This window comes from Pongo pygmaeus, chromosome 19 (genome assembly GCF_028885625.2).
Source record: "Pongo pygmaeus isolate AG05252 chromosome 19, NHGRI_mPonPyg2-v2.0_pri, whole genome shotgun sequence".
Classification (NCBI taxonomy): domain Eukaryota; kingdom Metazoa; phylum Chordata; class Mammalia; order Primates; family Hominidae; genus Pongo; species Pongo pygmaeus.
Window position 1 is genome coordinate 20630974 of NC_072392.2, and position 19596 is coordinate 20650569.

The window sequence follows — 19596 nt, forward strand, 5'->3', positions numbered from 1 at the left end:
ATCAAGCCCAGATCTGTCTGGCTCTGAAGCCTGGGCTGCGCCAAGCCTATCACATATCAGATGTCCCAGCCCTGAACTGCCTGAGAACAAGACCGCACCCAGTTGGGAGGGGTGAGGCAAGGAGGCTCTAGGGAGGCCACAGAACCTGCACTGGGCCTAAGAGGGTGTCCCAGGAGGGATGAGAAGGAGCAGAGCAGCCAAGCCAGGGTGTAGAAGCAGGGAAGAGTGGGGCAACAGAAGGGTGGAAGGAAGGTTCAGCCCAGACCGCAGGCCGGAGAGTTTGGATTTTGATCTGATGGTAGTAGGGAGACACAGAAGGTGTTTGAGCAGTGTGAGGTCATCTGTGCTTGGGGAGCCTATGCTGGCTGTGCACTGGGGAGTGGAAGGGAGGCAAGGAGCCCAGTCAAGAGGCCATTAGAAGGTCCAGAGGTGGCTCATAGTTTTGATAGATTTCACCCTGCTCAAGTTTGAGGCAGAGTGAAAGCCATTGGGAGGGAAATACACCAGAGGACATGGAGGGTCCATGAGTGCTGAAGAAGGCTGCAGCTGGGTTGGGCATCAATGACATAAACCTGAGGGAGGGCAGGAGGATGTGCAGGGCCACGTGAAGTAGAGTGGCATTTGGGGGCTCTGTACATAGTAGGTACTCAGTAACTGTTCATTGAATGAATGGATGAATAACTCCTTGTCTCTGGGTCAGCTCTGGTCTTACCGTCTCCTGTTTCCCACACCTCTTCTCTTTGCCCACCGTGTCCTGTGGCCCTGGGGAGACCTCAGCTGGCCCAGTAGAGGCAGTGCTGGCCCATGGTTCCGCCGGAGGGCGCCTCCATGTTTGCGGGTGCACCGCACGCCTTCTCCCTCTCTGTCCCCCTCCCCCTCCCTGTCCTTATCTTTCCCTTCTGTCTCCATGGCGACTCACCACCTCGGCTTGCCTGCATCCCAGCCTCTGCCAGGGATTCTGAGCCGGGCTCCATCCCTCCCTCCTCGGAGCCCTGCTACCCGCAGCCCTGTCTCCTCCCCCTGGGGTGAGTCCAGCAGCAGCCTCCTCTTTCCCGACTGTCACATTTCTTTTCCAGCTCTGACCGGGAGTCAGCTCCTCGGGGATACCATCCCCCGACCTCACCTTCCACCTGCCGCAGCCTGCTAGCCTTTCCGGGAGAAAAGGCATCCTTACCTCTGGTTGAAGGTCTCGGGGCCTCCCCCTCTGCATCCGGACCCTCTCCCCATCCCAACCTCCCATGCCGAGGCCCGCCTTGTCAGTCACTTCCTTTTGTCATCGGCTTGGCAAACGGGCAAGTCTTCAGTCCTAAGATCGGGAAGGAGAGTGGGGTGGGAAGGGCCCTCCTTGGGCTGGGGGATGGGCCGGTGGTGGGGAGGATGAGGGGTCCCTGGAAACCCAGGGTGAAGATAGAAGTCTGGATTCTGTTCTAAATCTTTTTTTTTTTTTATTTCTCCAAGGAGAGAAAACAGAGCTTCATGGGAAACAGTGGCAACAGTTGGTAAGTAGCAGGGCCTTCCAGGCTGGGATGGGTGCAGTGAGGCCAGGCAGGTCAGTTGAAATGGCCGGTCCCGGAACACAGAGCCTGGCAGCCCAGCCGGGAGGGCTGTCCGCCTGAGGCTGGATTTGCCAGGCTGTGGAGGGAGGGACAGGAAGAAGCAGGTGGGTGCTGCAGGGAGGCAGATGCCAGCTCAGAGCAGAGAGCGGAAGGAATCTTCTAAGATCCAGAGCCATCTGCCCAACTGCAGCACAGGCTCATGCCTTCTCCTCACTGTCCCTGCAGCATGGGGTTGTGGAGGGTATCATCCCTGGGGGCCTGGCTGAAGTCAGCACCTCATGGAGGGAGCCCCGCTGCAGAACGCCGGGAGAGGCTCTTCCCAAGCATTTGCACCAGGCACTGTGCAGACAGCTGCACATGCCTCCTCTCGGATGGCCACCCCAATGGCCCCATGAGGGGTATTGCTATCCTCTCCATTGGGACAGTTAGGAAATTGAGGCCCAGAGGGGGAAGGAACTTGCTCGCATTTGCATGGCTGGGATGTGGTGGAGTCTGTTCCACTCAGATTTTCTCCCTCTCAGACTCTCTCACCATTGCTCTGCTGTCCCCACTCTGAGGCCCCTACGTCCTAGGACACATGTCAGTGAGGAACGGGCAGAGCTTGGCCTCTCTGGGAGCAGCTCCGCCTGTCCATGGAGGCACCGATGGAAATTGGGTTGGCACAAAGGGACCTCCACTCCCAAGCCATCAGTCTTCCACCACAACCCTGGCCGGTACCCCCGTCCCCAATAGACATCCTGCTTTTCAATGGCCTGTTTTGCCCCGCAGGTCCCATACGCCTTTCCCCAAGTTGGAGCTGGGCCTGGGGCCCCAGCCCATGGCGCCCCGGGAGCTCCCCACCTGCTCCATCTGCCTGGAGAGGTTGCGCGACCCCATCTCGCTGGACTGTGGCCACGACTTCTGCATACGGTGCTTCAGCACACACCGTGTCCCGGGCTGTGAGCCGCCCTGCTGTCCTGAGTGCCGGAAGATATGCAAGCAGAAGAGGGGCCTCCGGAGCCTGGGCGAGAAGATGAAGCTCCTGCCGCAGCGGTCGCTGCCCCCTGCACTGCAGGTCTGGGAACTGGGCCTAATCAGTCAGACCCAAGAGGAGGGGGTGGCTTTGGCCCTATTCTAGAACATCAGGACAGGACCCAGAGCTCCAGGCTGAACACATTCCAGGGTCAGGAGCTGGTCCTGGATGCTCAGGGGCCCCTCTCTTCTCCTGGCCCAGGAGACGTGTCCTGTGAGGGCGGAGCCGCTGCTGCTGGTTCGCGTCAATGCCTCTGGGGGGCTCATCCTTAGGATGGGGGCCATCAACCGCTGCCTGAAGCACCCTCTGGCCAGGGACACCCCGGTCTGCCTCCTCGCTGTCCTGGGGGAGCAGCACTCAGGGAAGTCCTTCCTCCTCAACCATTTGCTTCAGGGCTTGCCGGGCCTGGTGAGGGCGGGGCGGGGCAGGAGGGGGGCGGGGAGCAAGGATGGGGGTTCCTGCCTGGGGGAAGCTGGGTCTGGTATTCTGGTCTGTGGGGACAAGGAACCGACCAACTGATGCTCTCCCTTCTCTCCCCTGCAGGAGTCTGGTGAGGGCGGCCGGCCGAGAGGAGGAGAGGCATCCCTGCAGGGCTGCAGGTGGGGCGCCAATGGCCTCGCCAGGGGCATATGGATGTGGAGCCACCCCTTCTTGCTGGGGAAAGAAGGGAAGAAGGTGAGGGGGGAAGTGGCAGAAGGAGGTCAGGGATGGGAAGGGGAATCAAGAAGGGCATCTCTGGGGTGAGGATAGAAGATGGGGATGGGAAGGGGCAGGGTTGGGAAGAATGTGGGAGAACAAGGCAGGCCTGGCCCTTTGGGTCTTCCCCTACCCCTTGCATAGGTGGCGGTGTTCCTGGTGGACACAGGGGATGCCATGAGCCCTGAGCTGAGCAGGGAAACAAGGATCAAGCTCTGTGCTCTCACCACGATGCTGAGCTCCTACCAGGTGATGGGGGGCGCTGATGTTGGCATCCCCACCCCACACACCCTTCTCCAGCTCAGCTTCCTGAAGGCCAGAGCATCTCACAGGCTTTGGTGTCTGGGGTCCTCATAGGTTCTGGGTCTGCCTCAGAAGGGGGAAGGTGCTCCTAGTCGGTGAAGGTGGGAACGTGGGTTATCCCTAAAAGTGGGCTGATGGTCCCAAGGCAGCTAAAGACCTGATAGATCACAATACCCTCCAGGCCTGTCTCCGGCCTTGAGGCCAGCCCAGCCCTGCAGCCTTCGAGGTCCCCATACTGGCCTCTCCCATGCTCTGAGGCCCACAGGCTGCCTGCGAGCTCCCCACTCACCAGGGCCTTCCCCAGTGAAGTCCCCCGGCCTCTGTAATCCCTCGTACATGTTGTTCTTTCTGATTCCAGATCCTCAGCACCTCCCAGGAGCTGAAGGATACAGACCTGGACTATCTGGAGGTACAGAGACCTCTGATGTTGGGGCATCCCCCACCCCCACCCTCCCCACTAGGCCAGGGGCTGGACCCAAAGGAACTAGGTGCCCTCCTGGTCTGGCCTAGGGTTTTATGACACTTGAACAGTGTTGAAGGGGGAGGGTGGAGAGTAAAGCATGAGATGTGTGGTTTGGGGAGAGGCAGGAGAACCCCAGGCTGCAAAAGGGGAAGCCTAGCTCCTATAGCAGGCGTAGGGAGGTGGGGAGACAGGCTTGGGGTACACCATAGTCCTCAAAGTGGCCCAGCCCTGATGCTGTCTGTGTCCCACCCCCAGATGTTTGTCCACGTGGCCGAGGTGATGGGCAAGCATTATGGGATGGTGCCAATCCAGGTGAGACACCTATCTCTGGATTCATTGGCCCCAGGCCCCGCCACCCCCAGTTGCTGGTGTCAGGACCCCTTCTCTTCCAGCATCTGGACCTCTTAGTTCGTGACTCATCCCACCCCAACAAGGCAGGGCAGGGGCATGTAGGCAACATCTTCCAGGTGAGTGGTGCAAGTGGATGGGGTGGAGGGGCCATGGACAGGGCAGAGGTGGGGAAGGCATGGGAGGCTGGACCTCCTAGCTCAGAACACTCCTCTTGCTGCCTCACAGAGATTGTCTGGCAGATACCCCAAGGTGCAGGAGCTGCTGCAAGGGAAGCGAGCCCGTTGCTGCCTCTTGCCTGCCCCGGGGAGGCGGCGGATGAACCAAGGCCACACAAGCCCTGGTGGTGAGTGTCCCTGAGAGCTGAACCTCTCTTGCGCTGCTCCCAGCTCCCCTCCAGCAACCGAGCCCCTTGAAGCACCCACCTCTCCTGGCCTCTGACACCCCTTCTCCTCCCAAAGCCCGCAGTCTCTCAGCATGCACATCTCTCCCTCAGACACAGATGATGACTTCCGTCACCTTCTGGGGGCCTACGTCTCAGATGTGCTGAGTGCGGCCCCCCAGCACGCTAAGAGCCGCTGCCAGGGGTACTGGAACGAGGGGCGCGCCGTGGCCAGGGGGGACAGACGCCTGCTCACGGGGCAGCAGCTAGCTCAGGAAATCAAGGTGTGAAAACTCCCTGGAGACCCAGGCGACTCGGCTGGGCCCCTGCTCTCCCTGACCCCAGCGATGGTATCTCCGCAGAACCTCTCAGGATGGATGGGGAGGACAGGGCCCGGTTTCACCTCTCCGGATGAGGTATGAGCCCCTGGGGGATCCAGTATTCTGGTAGGGAGGCAGGGGAGGCAGGGAGGTGGGGGCTGTGCCGAGGCCTCTGGGGTAGGGGTCTGTGTGCCCTGGGAGTGGAGATGAGGAAACAAGCAGCACCCCTGGCTGAGGAAGAAGGAAGGAGGCAGCCTGGGTTTTCCCGTGGACAGATGGCTGCTCAGCTGCATGACCTGAGGAAGGTGGAAGCTGCCAAGAAGGAGTTCGAGGAATATGTGAGGCAGCAGGTGAGCCCCGGGGCCTGCATGGGAGGCAGGTGTGGGCCGGGCAGGGTCCAGGTCAGGGAGAGGATACCTGGGACTCCTGGTCAGGGCACCTTTTTCCCTCCCTGTCACAGGACATAGCCACGAAGCGCATATTCTCTGCGCTGCGGGTCCTGCCAGACACCATGCGGAACCTCCTCTCCACCCAGAAAGATGCCATTCTGGCCCGCCATGGTGTGGCCTTACTCTGCAAGGGGAGAGATCAGACCTTGGAGGCACTGGAAGCTGAGCTGCAGGCCACGGCCAAGGCCTTCATGGACTCCTACACGATGCGCTTCTGTGGCCACCTAGCTGCTGTGGGGGGTGCTGTGGGGGCCGGGCTCATGGGCCTGGCAGGGGGCGTGGTGGGTGCTGGCATGGCAGCAGCTGCACTGGCTGCAGAGGCTGGGATGGTGGCTGCTGGAGCTGCCGTGGGGGCCACAGGGGCCGCCGTGGTTGGGGGTGGCGTGGGCGCTGGGTTGGCTGCCACAGTGGGCTGCATGGAGAAGGAGGAGGATGAGAGACTTCTGGAAGGGGACCGAGAGCCCCTTCTCCAGGAAGAGTAACAGCCCCAGGAGGTATTGAAGGACAAGAGAGATGTCAGGTGGGGATGAAGAAGAGGGGCAGGTGGGGGGAGGGTGATGCCAGGGATTCCAAGGTACCCCCATGTACTGCACTGCCCTGGTTGGATGCTCGGTGTCTGGGTGGCAGCTGAGCTGGGACTCAAGGTGGCTCTTGGAACCTGAGAGGCAGCATCTGGGAGCAGTGGATAGAACACCCGGCCTGTTTCTGGTTGCAGATGGTTGCTGATCTGCCCTTGTCACAGATAGGCTACATCCCAGGGTTTCTGGCTGCAAGTGAGGCTCCACCCTCCCCACCTGGCTCATTTCCCCGATGACCCTGGATCGTGGGAAAGTTAAGCAGGCACCATCCTGGAAGTCTACCCCTGGGTGGTCGAGAGACCTGTTCTTTCACAGATGTGAGAAGCCCCAGGATGATTGACCATGGTGTTCAGGAGCGGGGAGCACTGATGAGGTGCTGGGGATGACAGGAAGGAAGGAACACTGGGCAGAACCAGAGAGATGGGACATGGTAGGCTGTGGCCCAGACCCCAGAGCAGAGAAACTTGCTCCCATGACCCTTCCCAAATCTGCTCCAGCAGGACTAAGGTGGCTTCCCCACTCCTGGCCCATAGCCCCAGAGAGCCTGTCTGTGCATCCTGAACCACTCTGTGCTGGGCCTCCGCAAGGGCCTCTCTTGGGCCTGTGTCCTTTTTCAAGCCTGTTTAGATGGGGGAGTGCCCATGCCCTCTGTGAAATGCCCAAATGCCAAAGAATAACACCTTTTCTTGCATTCTGAGCTAAGCCAGACAGCCTTTATACTAGATTCTATCAAAATCTTGCAAAGGAAAACAAAATGAACAATTTCTATCCTTAAACACATCCTTTCTCCCCTGGGCTTGTAAGAAGATGCAGCTTGATGCAGCTCCTCAAACACCAGGCCCCCTGGGAACTGGGGGTGCGGGAGTTCTCCCTCTGGGGGACAGAAAATCTGACTACTAGGAAGACTTCTAGGCTATGAAACTGACTTCTAGGCTATGAAACTTACAGGGTATGGGTGGGCACATTATCCTTTATTTTACGAAAAATAAAATGTGTGTATGTGAATGTCAGCTTCCCAGTATATTATTGAAACAGAATTTGACCCTCAGATGACTTCATGGTGGGAGCAGGTGAACCAATGAGATCCATTGCTGGAATGCACATATGGGAAGGGGGAGATTGGAATTCAAGAGATCCAGGGAAGTGAACATCAGAGGTCCCCATTCAGTGGCTGCAAGAGGCCTCAAGCCAAGGCCAAGTGGATATGGGCACCTTTGCAGGCTCTTCCACTAGGACTTGGGGTTCCGCTCCTCTTGTCTCCTCTCTGAGAAACTGCTTCCCATGATCCTGTCAACAGGCAGTCAACAAGCACCTGTCCCAGCAAGAGGACAGAATGGAGACATAAGCAGAGAGAACTTGGTCAAGCTTTGAAGGAAGGAGGAGCCCAGGACCACTTCTGCAGGGCTCAGCCAGCCAGGAGTTCACCCGACTGATTCTCCTCCCAGCCCTGCTCCCCAGCTCCCCAGCTCCCCGTCTCAGAACCACAACAGCAGTCACTGCATCCAATCCTGGCATTTTGTAGGTGCACACCCAGAGAAAGTCTCAGATAAGCCTGTGCAGCTGCTGATGACAGAAGCAGGGGAACCCCGAAGTCCTGGTTCCCAAGCTGGTGCACTTCCCGAAGTTATTTTGTTAAGGTCGACTGTGCTGAAATTGAGATGCTCCTTTTCAGATGCTTCTTCTGGCTGATCAGGTCCAGCTCCAGGGAAGTGTGTGGTGGGCAGAGGCAGCAACATGGTCTAGAACAGATGGCTCAGCAGTGAAGCTATAGTTAACAGGCTGGGGACAAAATACAGAATGTAGAGAAATCCCAAAGCCAGGGTGGGGTTGAGTGGGGTAAAGACAAATGAGAGTGACTCTCTTTTTTAGGGTCTGAGCCAAGGGTGGGAACAGGGTCTTAGCTTTGTGTAGTGTTTGTGGAGAAAGGCTTTCTGGAAGCATCTTTCTGAGCCCTTCCACTGTCATCTGGTGGACACATGAGCTATGAAACCTTTTAGACTTTGGAGGCTCAGGATGAGGGGGCCCAGAGACTCAGCGAGGGAGGGTGTTACATGGCTAGAATTCCACCCGGCAGCACTGGAAGGAACAACAGTTCAGTGTCTACCTCTCCCGACTCTTTGCACAGATGGGAAGAGGTTGGCCCAGTGAGGGATGTCTCTGCAGAGACAAGATGAGTAATATTAAGTGGTGTTTGTCTTGTGCCTTGTAGCTTTCAAAACATTTCCTCAAACATTATCTCCCTTAAGCCTTGAAATCATCTCAAGCAGTATGTAGAACACACATTTTTACAGAGGAGGACACTGAAGCTGAGAGAAATAATGTGTCTCAGTGGAAGCAGCTAGTCAGAGATAGGCCAGGACTTGACCCCAAGAGTTCTGGTGCCAAATCCCTGGCTCAGTGGAGCCTTCAAGCCTCTCCAGACTCCAAGACGACCAGGCTTCTGGGTTCCAAACCTGATTAGTTGGCTTCCTAGGCTTCCAACATTGATTCTGTAATTCGCAAGAGCCCAGGTGACTCATTGACCGAGGTCTCAGCAGCGTGCTGACGTCTGGCTGGTTTCCCTTCTGTGACCCACTGCAGATTCCAAGATTGGTAGGTTCCAAGATTGGGTTAGAGGTTTGGTGACTTGCTGTATGGTTCCTGTTTCTGAGGCCTCCCTCGTTGCAGATGGCAGTACTGCAAGACAAGAGGAACCTGCGACCTGAAGGCCCTTGACTGCTTGGATCAGGAATAAGCCCTCGACTCCACTGGCTCTCATCAAACCACGCCGTGAGCAAGGAATAAACTTTTACTGCATGAAGGGGATGCAACATCTAGGTTGACTTAGTACACTATTGCCCACCCTACTCTAACACACACAGAAATGGGTTCTTTGAAATGGAGTGATGCTGTAACAGACAGGTAAAGTATCACCAGTTGGGGGCTGGGCAGTAAGGAAAAGCATTTTATGTCACAGCAGAACGTTTGCTAAAATTGTTGCCTACGGCAACTTGGAAGACAGACCTTGTGCTATCGAGGAAAAACATTATTTTAAATAAAATCTGCCAACCCAGAATATTCTCTCCACAAATGTGGAAAATAAAGAAAATACTAGTTCTGTGATTGAATAAGCATTAAACACATGGATGTATTATCAGCTAACGCAATCATAAAGACAGTCAGAAATCCCCCTATTTATGTAGTCAAGCAGCTACAACCCGTTACACACATGCTGTCATGTGTGAGGACTTGAACTCAGGTGAGAGAGAGCTCCACAGCGTCGTTTGCTATACGTGCGCTTACAGCTTACCTAATTCACCTGGTGATTGGGGTGGTCATCTGTGCTAATTAGTGCCTTTTTCTGTAGGGAAAATAAAGCAATTTGAATCTCTAGGAAATGCAGGTTGTTGGCCGGGCGCAGTGGCTCACGTCTGTAATCCCAGCACTTTGGGAGGCCGAGGTGGGCAGATCATGAGGTCAGGAGTTCAAGACCAGCCTGGCCAACATAGTGAAACCCTGTCCCTACTAAAAACACAAAAAATTAGCCAGGTGTGGTGGTGGGCACCTGTAATCCCAGCTACTTTGGAAGCTGAGGCAGGAGAATCGCTTGAACCCGGGAGGTGGAGGTTGCAGTGAGCCGAGATCACACCGCTGCGCTCCAGGCCAGGCGACAGTGTGAGACTCTGTCTCAAAAAAAAAGCAGGTTGTGCAAGGCACCTAGGTGCGTCTTGACACACCCTTGGTGACAGCAACATGGGGCACTGTCGTCCTTGATGTTACACTTACGAGAGGGGGCTCCCAGGCTTTTCAGAAAAACAGTTTTGGGTTTTAATTCTGGTAAAAGATTTATTTAAACTTTAAAAAGACTTGCATAAGTATCTGAAGGAACAGAGGAAGGATTTACAAATACAGGCTTTCTCAAGGAAATGTTCTAAGAAAGGGGAGGGGAAGAAGGGGTCTCTTTTCCTTTTGGAAACAAAACAAATGCCATCTTATTTTTATTTACCTTTATAGTTTCCCCCCCTTTGTTATCATTATTATTATTATTATATTTTTGAGACGGAGTCTCGCTCTGTCGCCCAGGCTGGAGTGCAGTGGCGCGATCTCAGTTCACTGCAAGCTCTGCCTCTCAGGTTCACACCATTCTCCTGCCTCAGCCTCCCGAGTAGCTGGGACTACAGGCGCCCACCACCATGCCCGGCTACTTTTTTTGTATTTTTAGTAGAGACGGGGTTTCACCGTGTTAGCCAGGATGGTCTCGATCTCCTGACCTCGTGATCTGCCCGTCTCAGCCTCCCAAAGTGCTGGGTATTATTATTTTATAATAATACTGTAATTTATTTATTTATTTATTTATTTATTTATTTATTTTGAGATGGAGTCTTGCTGTCCCCCAGGCTGGAGTGCAGTGGCATGATCTCAGCTCACTGCAAGCTCCGCCTCCCGGGTTCACACCATTCTCCTGCCTCAGCCTCCCGAGTAGCTGGCACTACAGGTGCCTGCCAGCACTCCCGGCCAATTTTTTGTATTTTTAGTAGAGATGGGGTTTCACCGTGTTAACCAGGATGGTCTTGATCTCCTGACCTCGTGATCCACCCGCCTTGGCCTCCCAAAGTGCTGGGATTACAGGCGTGAGCCACCATGCCGGGTCAGTAATGCTATAATTTACTAATGATCTCCATTGCTTTTTTTTTTTAACCTTTCTCTGGGCAGTTTGCAGCCATTAAAATACTCAGCGAGCCCACAGTAAAACAGCAAAGCTGATCAGACTGTTAGAACAAAACATCATAGACTGACTGGCTTATAAACAACAAAAATTTATTTCTTATAGTTCTGGAAGCTGGAACTCCAAGAACAAGGCTCCCACAGATCTGATGTCTGGTGAGGGCCTGTTTCCTCATAGACTTACATCTTCTCACTTTCACCTCACATGCTGGAAGGAGTGAAGGGTGTCTCGGGGCTCTCTTCTACAAGGCCACTAATCCCATTCATGAGTTCTCTGTCTTTATGACCTAATCACCTCCCAAAGACCCCACCTCCTGATACCATCACCTTGGGGTTAGTTAGGATTTCAACATATGAATTTTGGGTGTACATAAACATTCAGCCTGTTGTAAAAGCAATGATCAGGATCTCAATGGGATGAATTTAACAGTCAGTAGAATATGCACCTCGGGGAAAAACCTCTAAACACATCATACTAATGGTGAATGGTTAAAGCAAACTTGATTAGCAATGTGCAAAAATTCTCCTTCGGCACACATTAATGTTACAAACTGCTGTGCTGTCTTTATCACTTGCTCTTTCATGCAGTTAACTATTTGAGTATCATTTTGTAGTTGCTTACAAAGTCTTACCCAATCTAAGACTAAGGAGTGGCTTACCTGCAGCACCTATCTAAAATTTTAAGACTTTTCTTTTTCCTTTTCTTTTTCTCTTTTTTTTTTTTTTTTTTTTTTGAGATGGAATTTTGTTCTTGTTGCCTAGGCTGGAGTGCAATGGCGTAATCTCGGCTCACCGCAACCTTTGCCTCCCGGGTTCAAGCAATTCTGCCTCAGCCTCCTGAGTAGCTGGAACTACAGGCATGCACCACCACGCCCAGCTAATTTTGTACTTTTAGTAGAGACAGGGTTTCGCCATGTTGGTCAGGCTGGTCTCAATCTCCCGACCTCAGATCTGCCCGCCTCGGCCTCCCAAAGTGCTGGAATTACAGGTGTGAGCCACCATGCCCAGCCATGTGCGTAGCTCTTATTACGTTAAGTCTTGAGGACAAACCCACCCATCGGCCATTTTCCACATCAGTCCAATCAATAGTTTTATTATGATAGCAGTATGTCATGCTGAACGAGTGATGAAATCTCAGAGCTTTTTTCTAGCTAATTGCTAAGCTGCTTTATTGCCAAATCCCTCTGAGATCCTTGTGGTGAATTTTTGTTTGGGCATTACATTACTTCTCAACAGTCCAATTCTGAATTTTTGGCCGTTGCCATTGCAATTGTATTATGTGTTTTTGTAATTGTCTCAAAGCATTAAGTTTATTATTGAAAGTATCAGTATCAACAAGCATTAGCTACGCTTGTCTATTTCTATTCCTCCAAGGACTGTATTTAACGTTTCCTTTTGTCCTTGTATGGCCTCAAATAAGCCTCTTAATAATCAGATTTCATAATGGGAGAGCCTAGGGGATGCAATTCTGGTTATGCAAACTACTTAGCCTCAGACATTTCGTGTCAAACGTAGGGCTTGAGTATTGTGATGCATATTAGTTATGTTAGTGTTCCCAAAAATGCACTTTGGGAGGCCTAGGCAGGTGGATCACTGAGGTCAGGAGTTCGAGACCAGCCTGGCCAACGTGGTGAAACCCTGTCTCTACTAAAAATACATAAATTAGCCAGGCGTTCACGCCTGTAATCCCAGCGCTTTGGGAGGCCAAGGCGGGTGGATCACGAGGTCAAGAGATCGAGACCATCCTGGCCAACATGGTCAAACCCTGTCTCTACTAAAAATACAAAAATTAGCCAGGTGCAATGGCAGGCATCTGTAATCCCAGCTACTCGGGAGGCTGAAGCAGGAGAATTGCTTGAACCTGGGAGGTGGTGGTTACAGTGAGCTGAGATCAGGCCACTGCACTCTAGCCTGGGTGACAGAGCAAGACTCCATCTCAAAAAAAAAAAAAAAAAAAATTAGCCGGGCATGGTGGAGGGTGCCTGAAATCCCAGCTACTCGGGAGGCTGAGGCAGAAGAATCGCTTGAACCCGCAAGGTGGAGGCTGCAGTGAGCCGAGATCGTGCCATTGCACTGCAGCCTGGGTGACAAGAGCAAAACCCCGTCTCAAAAAAAAAAAAAAAAAGATGGTCCCACCTTCACTCTGACGACAATCAGATTGTTGGTCTTATAAATTTGGGCCATATCTATCCTGAAAACACAATATAGAGCAGATGGGAAATAAATAATTGTGGGGACCATTACTGGGAGTACAGAAAGAAAAGTAGTGTTGCAAATAACATGTTTGTTTCTAGTAAATTATGAGTCTTAAAGTAATTGAAATCATCACTGCTGTGAATAGGCCAGCAGGGCTGTTTATGATAATAGTAATAATAAGTTCACAAAAATAGTTCTTTTCAGTTGAATTCAGTACCAATATCATTTATTCTAGAAGATTTAAGTTTCAAGTCCTTGTGGGAATCCAAATCCAGTTGAAAGCATGAATCCAGATGGATTTTTCTTTCACCTTGATAATCATATCAGAACATGTGAAAGGGTCCCTCGCAGGGTGGTGACAGCCATCTTTCCTCTAGAACACCCTTATGTACATGAAATCATCGATCGTTGATGGGGTGGCAGATTTCCTTTGGCAGATCCTTCTGAATCCTTCTGGTTTTATGTCTGCAGGGAAGAGAGAAGCCCTTTTAAGTACAGAACATGATTATGAGAGGATTCAGTTAAATTGGGCCCAGGACATGGTCTCAGACCCAATTCCTAGGACTGCCAAACATAATTTCAAAGGGAGCAATACTGTGCTTGCTTGCAGGGTTGCTCTCATTTTTAACAAGGCTAGCACTAAAGCATGAGGCCATTTTAGGCCAGCAGATTTCTAAATGAGGTTTTAGAGTCCAATTCATCTGCTCTGTTTGTCCAGAGGACTGAGGGTAACAGTGAGTATGACAGCATGATTTGCATCATTCCTGAACCACAATAGACTATGGGCTATGTGGACATCCTAGAAAACATAACGTGGCAAAAATATTTTGCCTTCCACAGGCCTTAGTTCTACAGAATCCAGCTGCTGTGAGGTCCCTGGTGAAGCTGGTGGAAGAGAACCTTCTGTATGTACCTGGGGAGTGGCCTTAAGAGAATCCCATCAACAACCTGCACATCAACGTTTTGGATGATGCTACCTGCTCAGCAGGCATAGTGAAGTGGAGTGCCTTTAAGATCCCTTTTCACTGGGGGATGGTTTTGTTGATGACACAACATTACTAATCAAGCAAATGGGAACCATGGTACAATATTATTTTGTTAGCTAATTCCCATAGTCCAGTCAGATTTTTTTAGCCCCTTTCTTATTCCATTTGTCGATTTCCTTTTGTGATGCATAGTTTTGAGAGTAAATAAAAGTTACTTATGTTAAAAGTGAGACTTCTGGCCGGGCATGGAGGGCCACACCTGTAATTCCAGCACTTTGGGAGGTGGGGGCAGGCAGATCACTTGAGTCCAGGAGTTCGAGACCAGCCTGGGCAACATGGCTAAACCCCATCTCTACCCAAACTACAAAAATTACCCGGGCTTGGTGGCGCATGCCTATGGTCCCAGCTACTTGGGAGGCTGAGGCAGGAGAATCTCTTGGACCCAGGAGGCAGAGATTGCAGTGAGCCGAGATCACACCACTGCACTTCAGCCTGGGCGACACAGCAAGACCCTGTCTGAAAAAAAAGAAAGAAAAAAAAGTGGGACTTCTAAGTTTGGGTCTGCCGTATTTGAAGAGCGGCCTTTGCTGCTCTTCAGCAAAATTATTTCCTTTAGAAATGGCATTGTTTTGCCCATGTGAATGCTACAGTGTAATGTCTCTAAACACTCAGGTCTTAATTTTCTTTTCTTTTGCTTTTCTTTCTTTTTTTTTTTTTTTTCCTTTAAGACGGAGTCTCTTTGCTCTGTTGCCCAGGCAGGAGTGCATTGGCATGAACACGACTCACTGTAGACTTGAAATGGGCTCAAGTGATCCTCCTACCTTGGTCTCCAAAGTGCTAGGGCTACAGGTGTGAGCCAGCTCTTAATTTTCTGAGATAGTTTACTTCCTGTCAAAGTCAAGAATCTCCTATTTTTCAGAATCTTCCCTGTTGCATGACTGACACTAAACAGACATTTACTATATCAGTACGTCCATTTGTTTGAAGTCCTGAGCCAAGCCCTAGTAAATGTAAGCTATTCATTAACTTGAATTGTGCTGAACTGATTCCAGGCAAAATAAGCTCCCACAATTTCATGAGCAGCTACCACAGCATAGGAAGCCTAAGTTGGCTGTTTGCATCCTGTATGTGACCCATCAGCAAATGTGATCTGTCAAAAGACAAAAAGCACAAGTTTAAAAATCTTAATCGGCTTTTATTTGTGACTCAAGAATTGGGCAATAACTCATTCTTGTAAAACAGAATGAGTGTTCCGATGAGCTGAACGAGGAGGTTTGGCTTGATAGGCAGAAAAGGGCTGTGGAAAGCAGAAACAGAGAACAAAAAGCAGATGAGTGGTTTCAAAGTGACTTTCCTTGTATGATGGTCCCCAACTTAAAATGACTTAATTTGTAATATTTTTAATTTAGGATGGGTTTATTGGGAGCATCTGCAAAGTTTAAAGCAGAGGGGATGTCCTATCATGCTGGCTAAAACTGGCCTGTTTCGGGATTTGGCTATTATCCCTGTGTGTCCTGAGTCCCTGGAAGGTCAGATAAACAATTTAGTTTTGGCTTGTTGGTGTGGAACTTCAGCATGAAGAATCCTATTTTGGTTTGGTCTTTTCGGCCTAGTGCAGAAGCTCACTCCAGACTAATTGCATCCTATAAATTTTATTTAACAGGTCAAAGCTGAATTTTTAACAGAAAAGTCAGATAAATCACATTGGAGCCCAGTGTCTTCTTTTATTACCATTTGTGTTAGGCTGTTCTTACACTGCTATAAAGAAATACCTGAGAATGGGTAATTTATAAAGAAAAGAGGTTTAATTGGCTCATGGTTCTGCAGGCTTTACAGGAAGCATGGTACTGGCATCTGCCTGGTTTCTGGTGAAGCCTCAGGAAGCTTTCAATCACGGTAGAAGGCGAAGGGGAAACAGGCACATCACATGGCAAAAGCAGGAGCAAGTGAGGCAGGTCGTGGCATGGGCGGGCAGTGGAGCGGGGTGGGGGGAGGTACCACACACTTTTAAGTGACCAGATCTCGCAAGAACTCACTATCAGGAAGACAGCACCATGCCATGAGGGATCCAGCCCCAAGATCCAAACACCTTCTACCAGGCCCCACCTCCAGCATGGGGGATTACAATTCAACCTGAGATTTGGGCAAGGACAAATATCCAGACTAAATCAACATTGTACAACCATGATCATCTATTTGATCAAAGTCTGTTGAGATAGCAGAGTTTAGGAGATTGCATCTCCCAAGCACAATATAGGCATTGGATAATAATGCTTGTTCACAGCTAGTCCCATGGCACACCTACAAGTGCCAGGTTTATGCACTGGTAAGATAGCTATCACGGTATGGGGGACATAAAAATAAGTCAAATGACTCTAGGGGCCAAGGGAAAACTTCCCCTTCACCCTCTGAATGTTTACTGAAAAACCAACTCACAAAAGGCAGATTAATATGAGGAATAACATAGAAATTTACTAATGTGCACAAAAGGAAAATCGCAGTGATTATCCTAACCCCTCAATGGGATTCAGAAGCTTACTTACCCTCTTGAGGTTACAGAAAGAATCAGGGCTCAGAGCATGAGCCAAACCAGATTACGGTGGTAGGGTGGTAGATCAGATTATGGCAGTTATGGAGGGGAAGAAGAGGAGGCCTGGCTAGCAAAGAGGGTCTTGTTATGTAGATGAAGCCTCACAGGTAGCGGCCCTCGAGAGAGAATAGATGGTGAATGTTTCTTTTAGACTTAAAGGTGTCAGACTCTCAGTTAATCTTTCCCAGATCTGGATGAGGGAAGGCCTCAGAGACGGCCCGGCTTCATCAGTGCAGATTTCTCTACAGATCAAATCTCCCCCACAAAAGGCAGCTTTTTAGTTATTTTTGTATTTCCAGCCCTTCTGAATAGCCATCTTAAACTATATCAAGGAAGTATAGGCTGGGCGCGGTGGCTCACGCCTGTAATCCCAGCACTTTGGGAGGCCGAGGCGAGTGGATCACGAGGTCAGGAGATCCTGGGTAACACAGTGAAACCCTGCCTCTACTAAAAATACAAAATAAATAAATAAATAAATAAGCCGGGCATGGTGGTGGGTGTTTGTAGTCCCAGCTACTTGGGAGGCTGAGGCGTTAGAATGGCGTGAACCCGGGAGGCGGGGCTTGCAGTGGACCAAGATTGCACCACTGCACTCCAGCCTGGGCAACAGAGTGAGACTCCGTCTCAAAAAAAAAAAAAAAGGAAGTATATTTTGGGGTGAAATATTTTTATTTTCTTCAGTCCCCACTTTGAGACTTTTACCTCCAGATAATTTCACATATGGAAAGGCAAGTTGAAGCCAGGTGCAATGGCTTACGCCTGTAATCACACACTCTGGGAGGCCGAGGCAGGTGCATTTCCTGAGCTCAGGAGTTTGAGACCAGCCTGGCCAATATGGTGAAACCCTGTCTCTACAAAAAATACAAAAATTAGCCAAGCGTGGTGGTGCATGCGCCTGTAGTCCAGCCACTTGGGAGGCTGAGGTGGGAGGATTGCTTGAGCCCAGGAAGTGGAGGTTTCAGTGAGCCAAGATCGTGTCTCTGCACTCCAAACTGGGTGACAGAGCAAGACAGTGTCTCAAAGAAAAAAAAAAAGGCAAGTTGATAGCTTTGAAGAGATTTAAGTTAGAGGTTGTTAGATAAGAAATAGGCAAAGGAGGGGAAAAACAAATTGAGATAAGCAGAAAAGAGCAAATTATATACATTTTCCCATATTCTTTTAAATCACTCTTCATACTGAGAATAAGTCAGTTTGGTTAAACAGCTTTGTCTAGTTTTAGGAGGTGACATTGCAGATGGGATAGGTCTGGAGTGCAGTGGCACAATCTTGGCTCACTGCAACCTCCACCTCCCGGGTTTAAGCAATTCTTCTGCCTCAGCCTCCTGAGTAGCTGGGATTATAAGTGTGCACAACCATGCCTGGCTAATTTTGATATTTTTAGTAGAGACCAGGTTTTCACCATGTTGTCAGGGCTGGTCTCAAACTCCTGACCTCAGGTGATCCACCTGCCTCAGCCTCCTAAAGTGCAGGGGTTACAGGCTTGAGCCACTGCGCCCGGCGTGTGGTGGCATGCTGACAGATTTTTCTGGACTGTAGTTCAAATCAGGTGTTCAAGTAACCTTTCTGAGTAGCCCATACACCAGCAGGCATGAAGGCTATTTACATTAAGTTGCTCTGGTGATTTATCCCAAAGTTTATATCAAGTTGTCTAGCTTCAGTATGCAGGGCTTCAAGAAAAACAGTTTTAATTTCCAGTGAGTCCAAGTCAGAAAAATGGGAGAAAAATGGAAAAACGCTAGTCTGGAGACTTGTAGCTGGAAAGATTTCAAGATTCAGCCCAATAATAATAATAGCAGGTGTACTGTGGTTTTTTTCTGAAACATAATTTTTCTGTCTCTAGTCCCCCTTTTCTATCACAGACAAATCATAGTGGGACCATTTTATTTGTAAAATACAAAACAGTGCAAAAAATTAGCCAGGCGTGGTGATGCACACCTGTAGTCCTAGCTACTCAGGAGGCTAAGGCACGAGAATCGCTTGAATCCGGGTGGCAGAGGTTGCAATGAGCTGAAATTGCACCATTGCACTCCAGCCTGAGTGACAGAGCAAGACTCCATCTCGATTTAAAAAATAAAATAAAATGAATAAATAAATATGTGAAAAGCAAGCACAGCTGGAAGGCAGAGCATCTAGATCCCCAAAAATCAAGGATCTCTTTTTTTTTTTTTTTGCAACGGAGTCTCACTCACTCTATTGCCTAGGCTGGCGTGCAGTGGCTTGATCTCGGCTCACTGCAACCTATGCCTCCCAAGTTCAAGTGATTCTCCTGCCTCAGCCTCCTGAGTAGCTGGGATTACAGGTGCCTGCCACCATGCCTGGCTAATTTTGGTATTGTTTGTTGAGATGGAGTTTCACCGTGTTGGCCAGGCAGGTTTCAAACTACCGACCTCAGGTGATCCGCCTGCCTCGGCCTCCCAAAATGTTGAGATTACAGGCGTGAGCCACCGTGCCCAGCCAAGGATCTTATTTTTACATTGAATCCCAGGTCCCCCTAAAGAGGGACACTCCATAGGACTAAGTCTTTTTTTTTTTTTTTTTTTTTGACACGGAGTTTTGCTCTTGTTGCCCAGGCTGGAGTGCAATGGTGCGATCACCTCAACATACGCCTCCTGGGTTCAACTGGTTTTCTTGCCTCAGCCTCCTGAGTAGCTGGGATTACAGGCATGCACCACCATGCCCAGCTAATTTTGTATTTTTAGTAGAGACGGGGTTTCTTCATGTTGGTTGGGCTGGTCTCAAACTCCCGACCTCAGGTGATCCGCTCCCCTCGGCCTCCCAAAGTGCTGGGATTACAGGTGCGAGCCACTGTGCCCGGTCAGGACCAAGTCTTGTACAATGCTTCCACAGTGCACCTTACTGCAACAGCAACCCAATGCCAATCAGCCCATTCTGTGCTGAGCTCATTCTCTTGAGAGTCCTGTGCCTTGATGGTGAGTGTTTCCACAGCCTCCAAGTGTCCACACTGCACCTTTCTTATCTAAACACCCAAAGAAATGAGTAGTCCCTTGCGAAC

At 50.5% G+C, this 19596-nt stretch overlaps 3 protein-coding genes across 6 annotated transcripts in view; 2 read left to right on the forward strand and 1 right to left on the reverse strand.

Annotated features, from left to right (window-relative positions):
* The window catches only part of MAPK7 (mitogen-activated protein kinase 7), a 34672-nt gene extending 33375 nt beyond the window's left edge, over window positions 1-1297 (forward strand). Inside the window, exon 9 of the transcript XR_010124664.1 lies at window positions 1077-1297. The gene's annotated coding sequence lies outside the window, so the exon portion shown is untranslated. The remainder of the gene's footprint in view (window positions 1-1076) is intronic.
* On the forward strand, window positions 1157-7112 carry RNF112 (ring finger protein 112). 3 transcript variants are annotated; one of them, XM_054458454.1, is made up of 14 exons: window positions 1157-1292; window positions 1459-1499; window positions 2325-2610; window positions 2770-2976; window positions 3112-3243; window positions 3409-3513; window positions 3926-3976; window positions 4286-4342; window positions 4423-4497; window positions 4607-4724; window positions 4875-5044; window positions 5123-5176; window positions 5356-5430; window positions 5541-7112. In XM_054458454.1, the coding sequence occupies exons 1-14, from the start codon at window positions 1239-1241 to the stop codon at window positions 6009-6011; spliced, it is 1896 nt and encodes a 631-aa protein (XP_054314429.1). In that variant the 5' UTR covers window positions 1157-1238; the 3' UTR covers window positions 6012-7112. The 3 variants fall into 3 exon arrangements, with proteins under 3 accessions (XP_054314429.1, XP_054314430.1, XP_063512300.1); XM_054458455.1 differs by having other exon boundaries at window positions 2773-2976; XM_063656230.1 differs by lacking the exon at window positions 2770-2976.
* A 6096-nt stretch (window positions 7113-13208) lies between these two features.
* LOC134738716 (uncharacterized) overlaps window positions 13209-19596 on the reverse strand; it is a 70873-nt gene continuing 64485 nt past the window's right edge. Inside the window, exons 1-2 of one of the 2 annotated variants that reach the window (XR_010124666.1) lie at window positions 14368-14509; window positions 13209-13472 (exon numbers count right to left, since the gene is read on the reverse strand). Coding sequence is in view for 1 of the 2 variants with exons in the window: in XM_063656240.1 (XP_063512310.1) it covers window positions 13406-13472 (67 nt within the window). In the remaining variant the exon portion in view is untranslated. Of the gene's footprint in view, window positions 13473-14367; window positions 14510-19596 lie in introns of those variants that run through there. The other variant, XM_063656240.1, reaches the window with a different exon arrangement.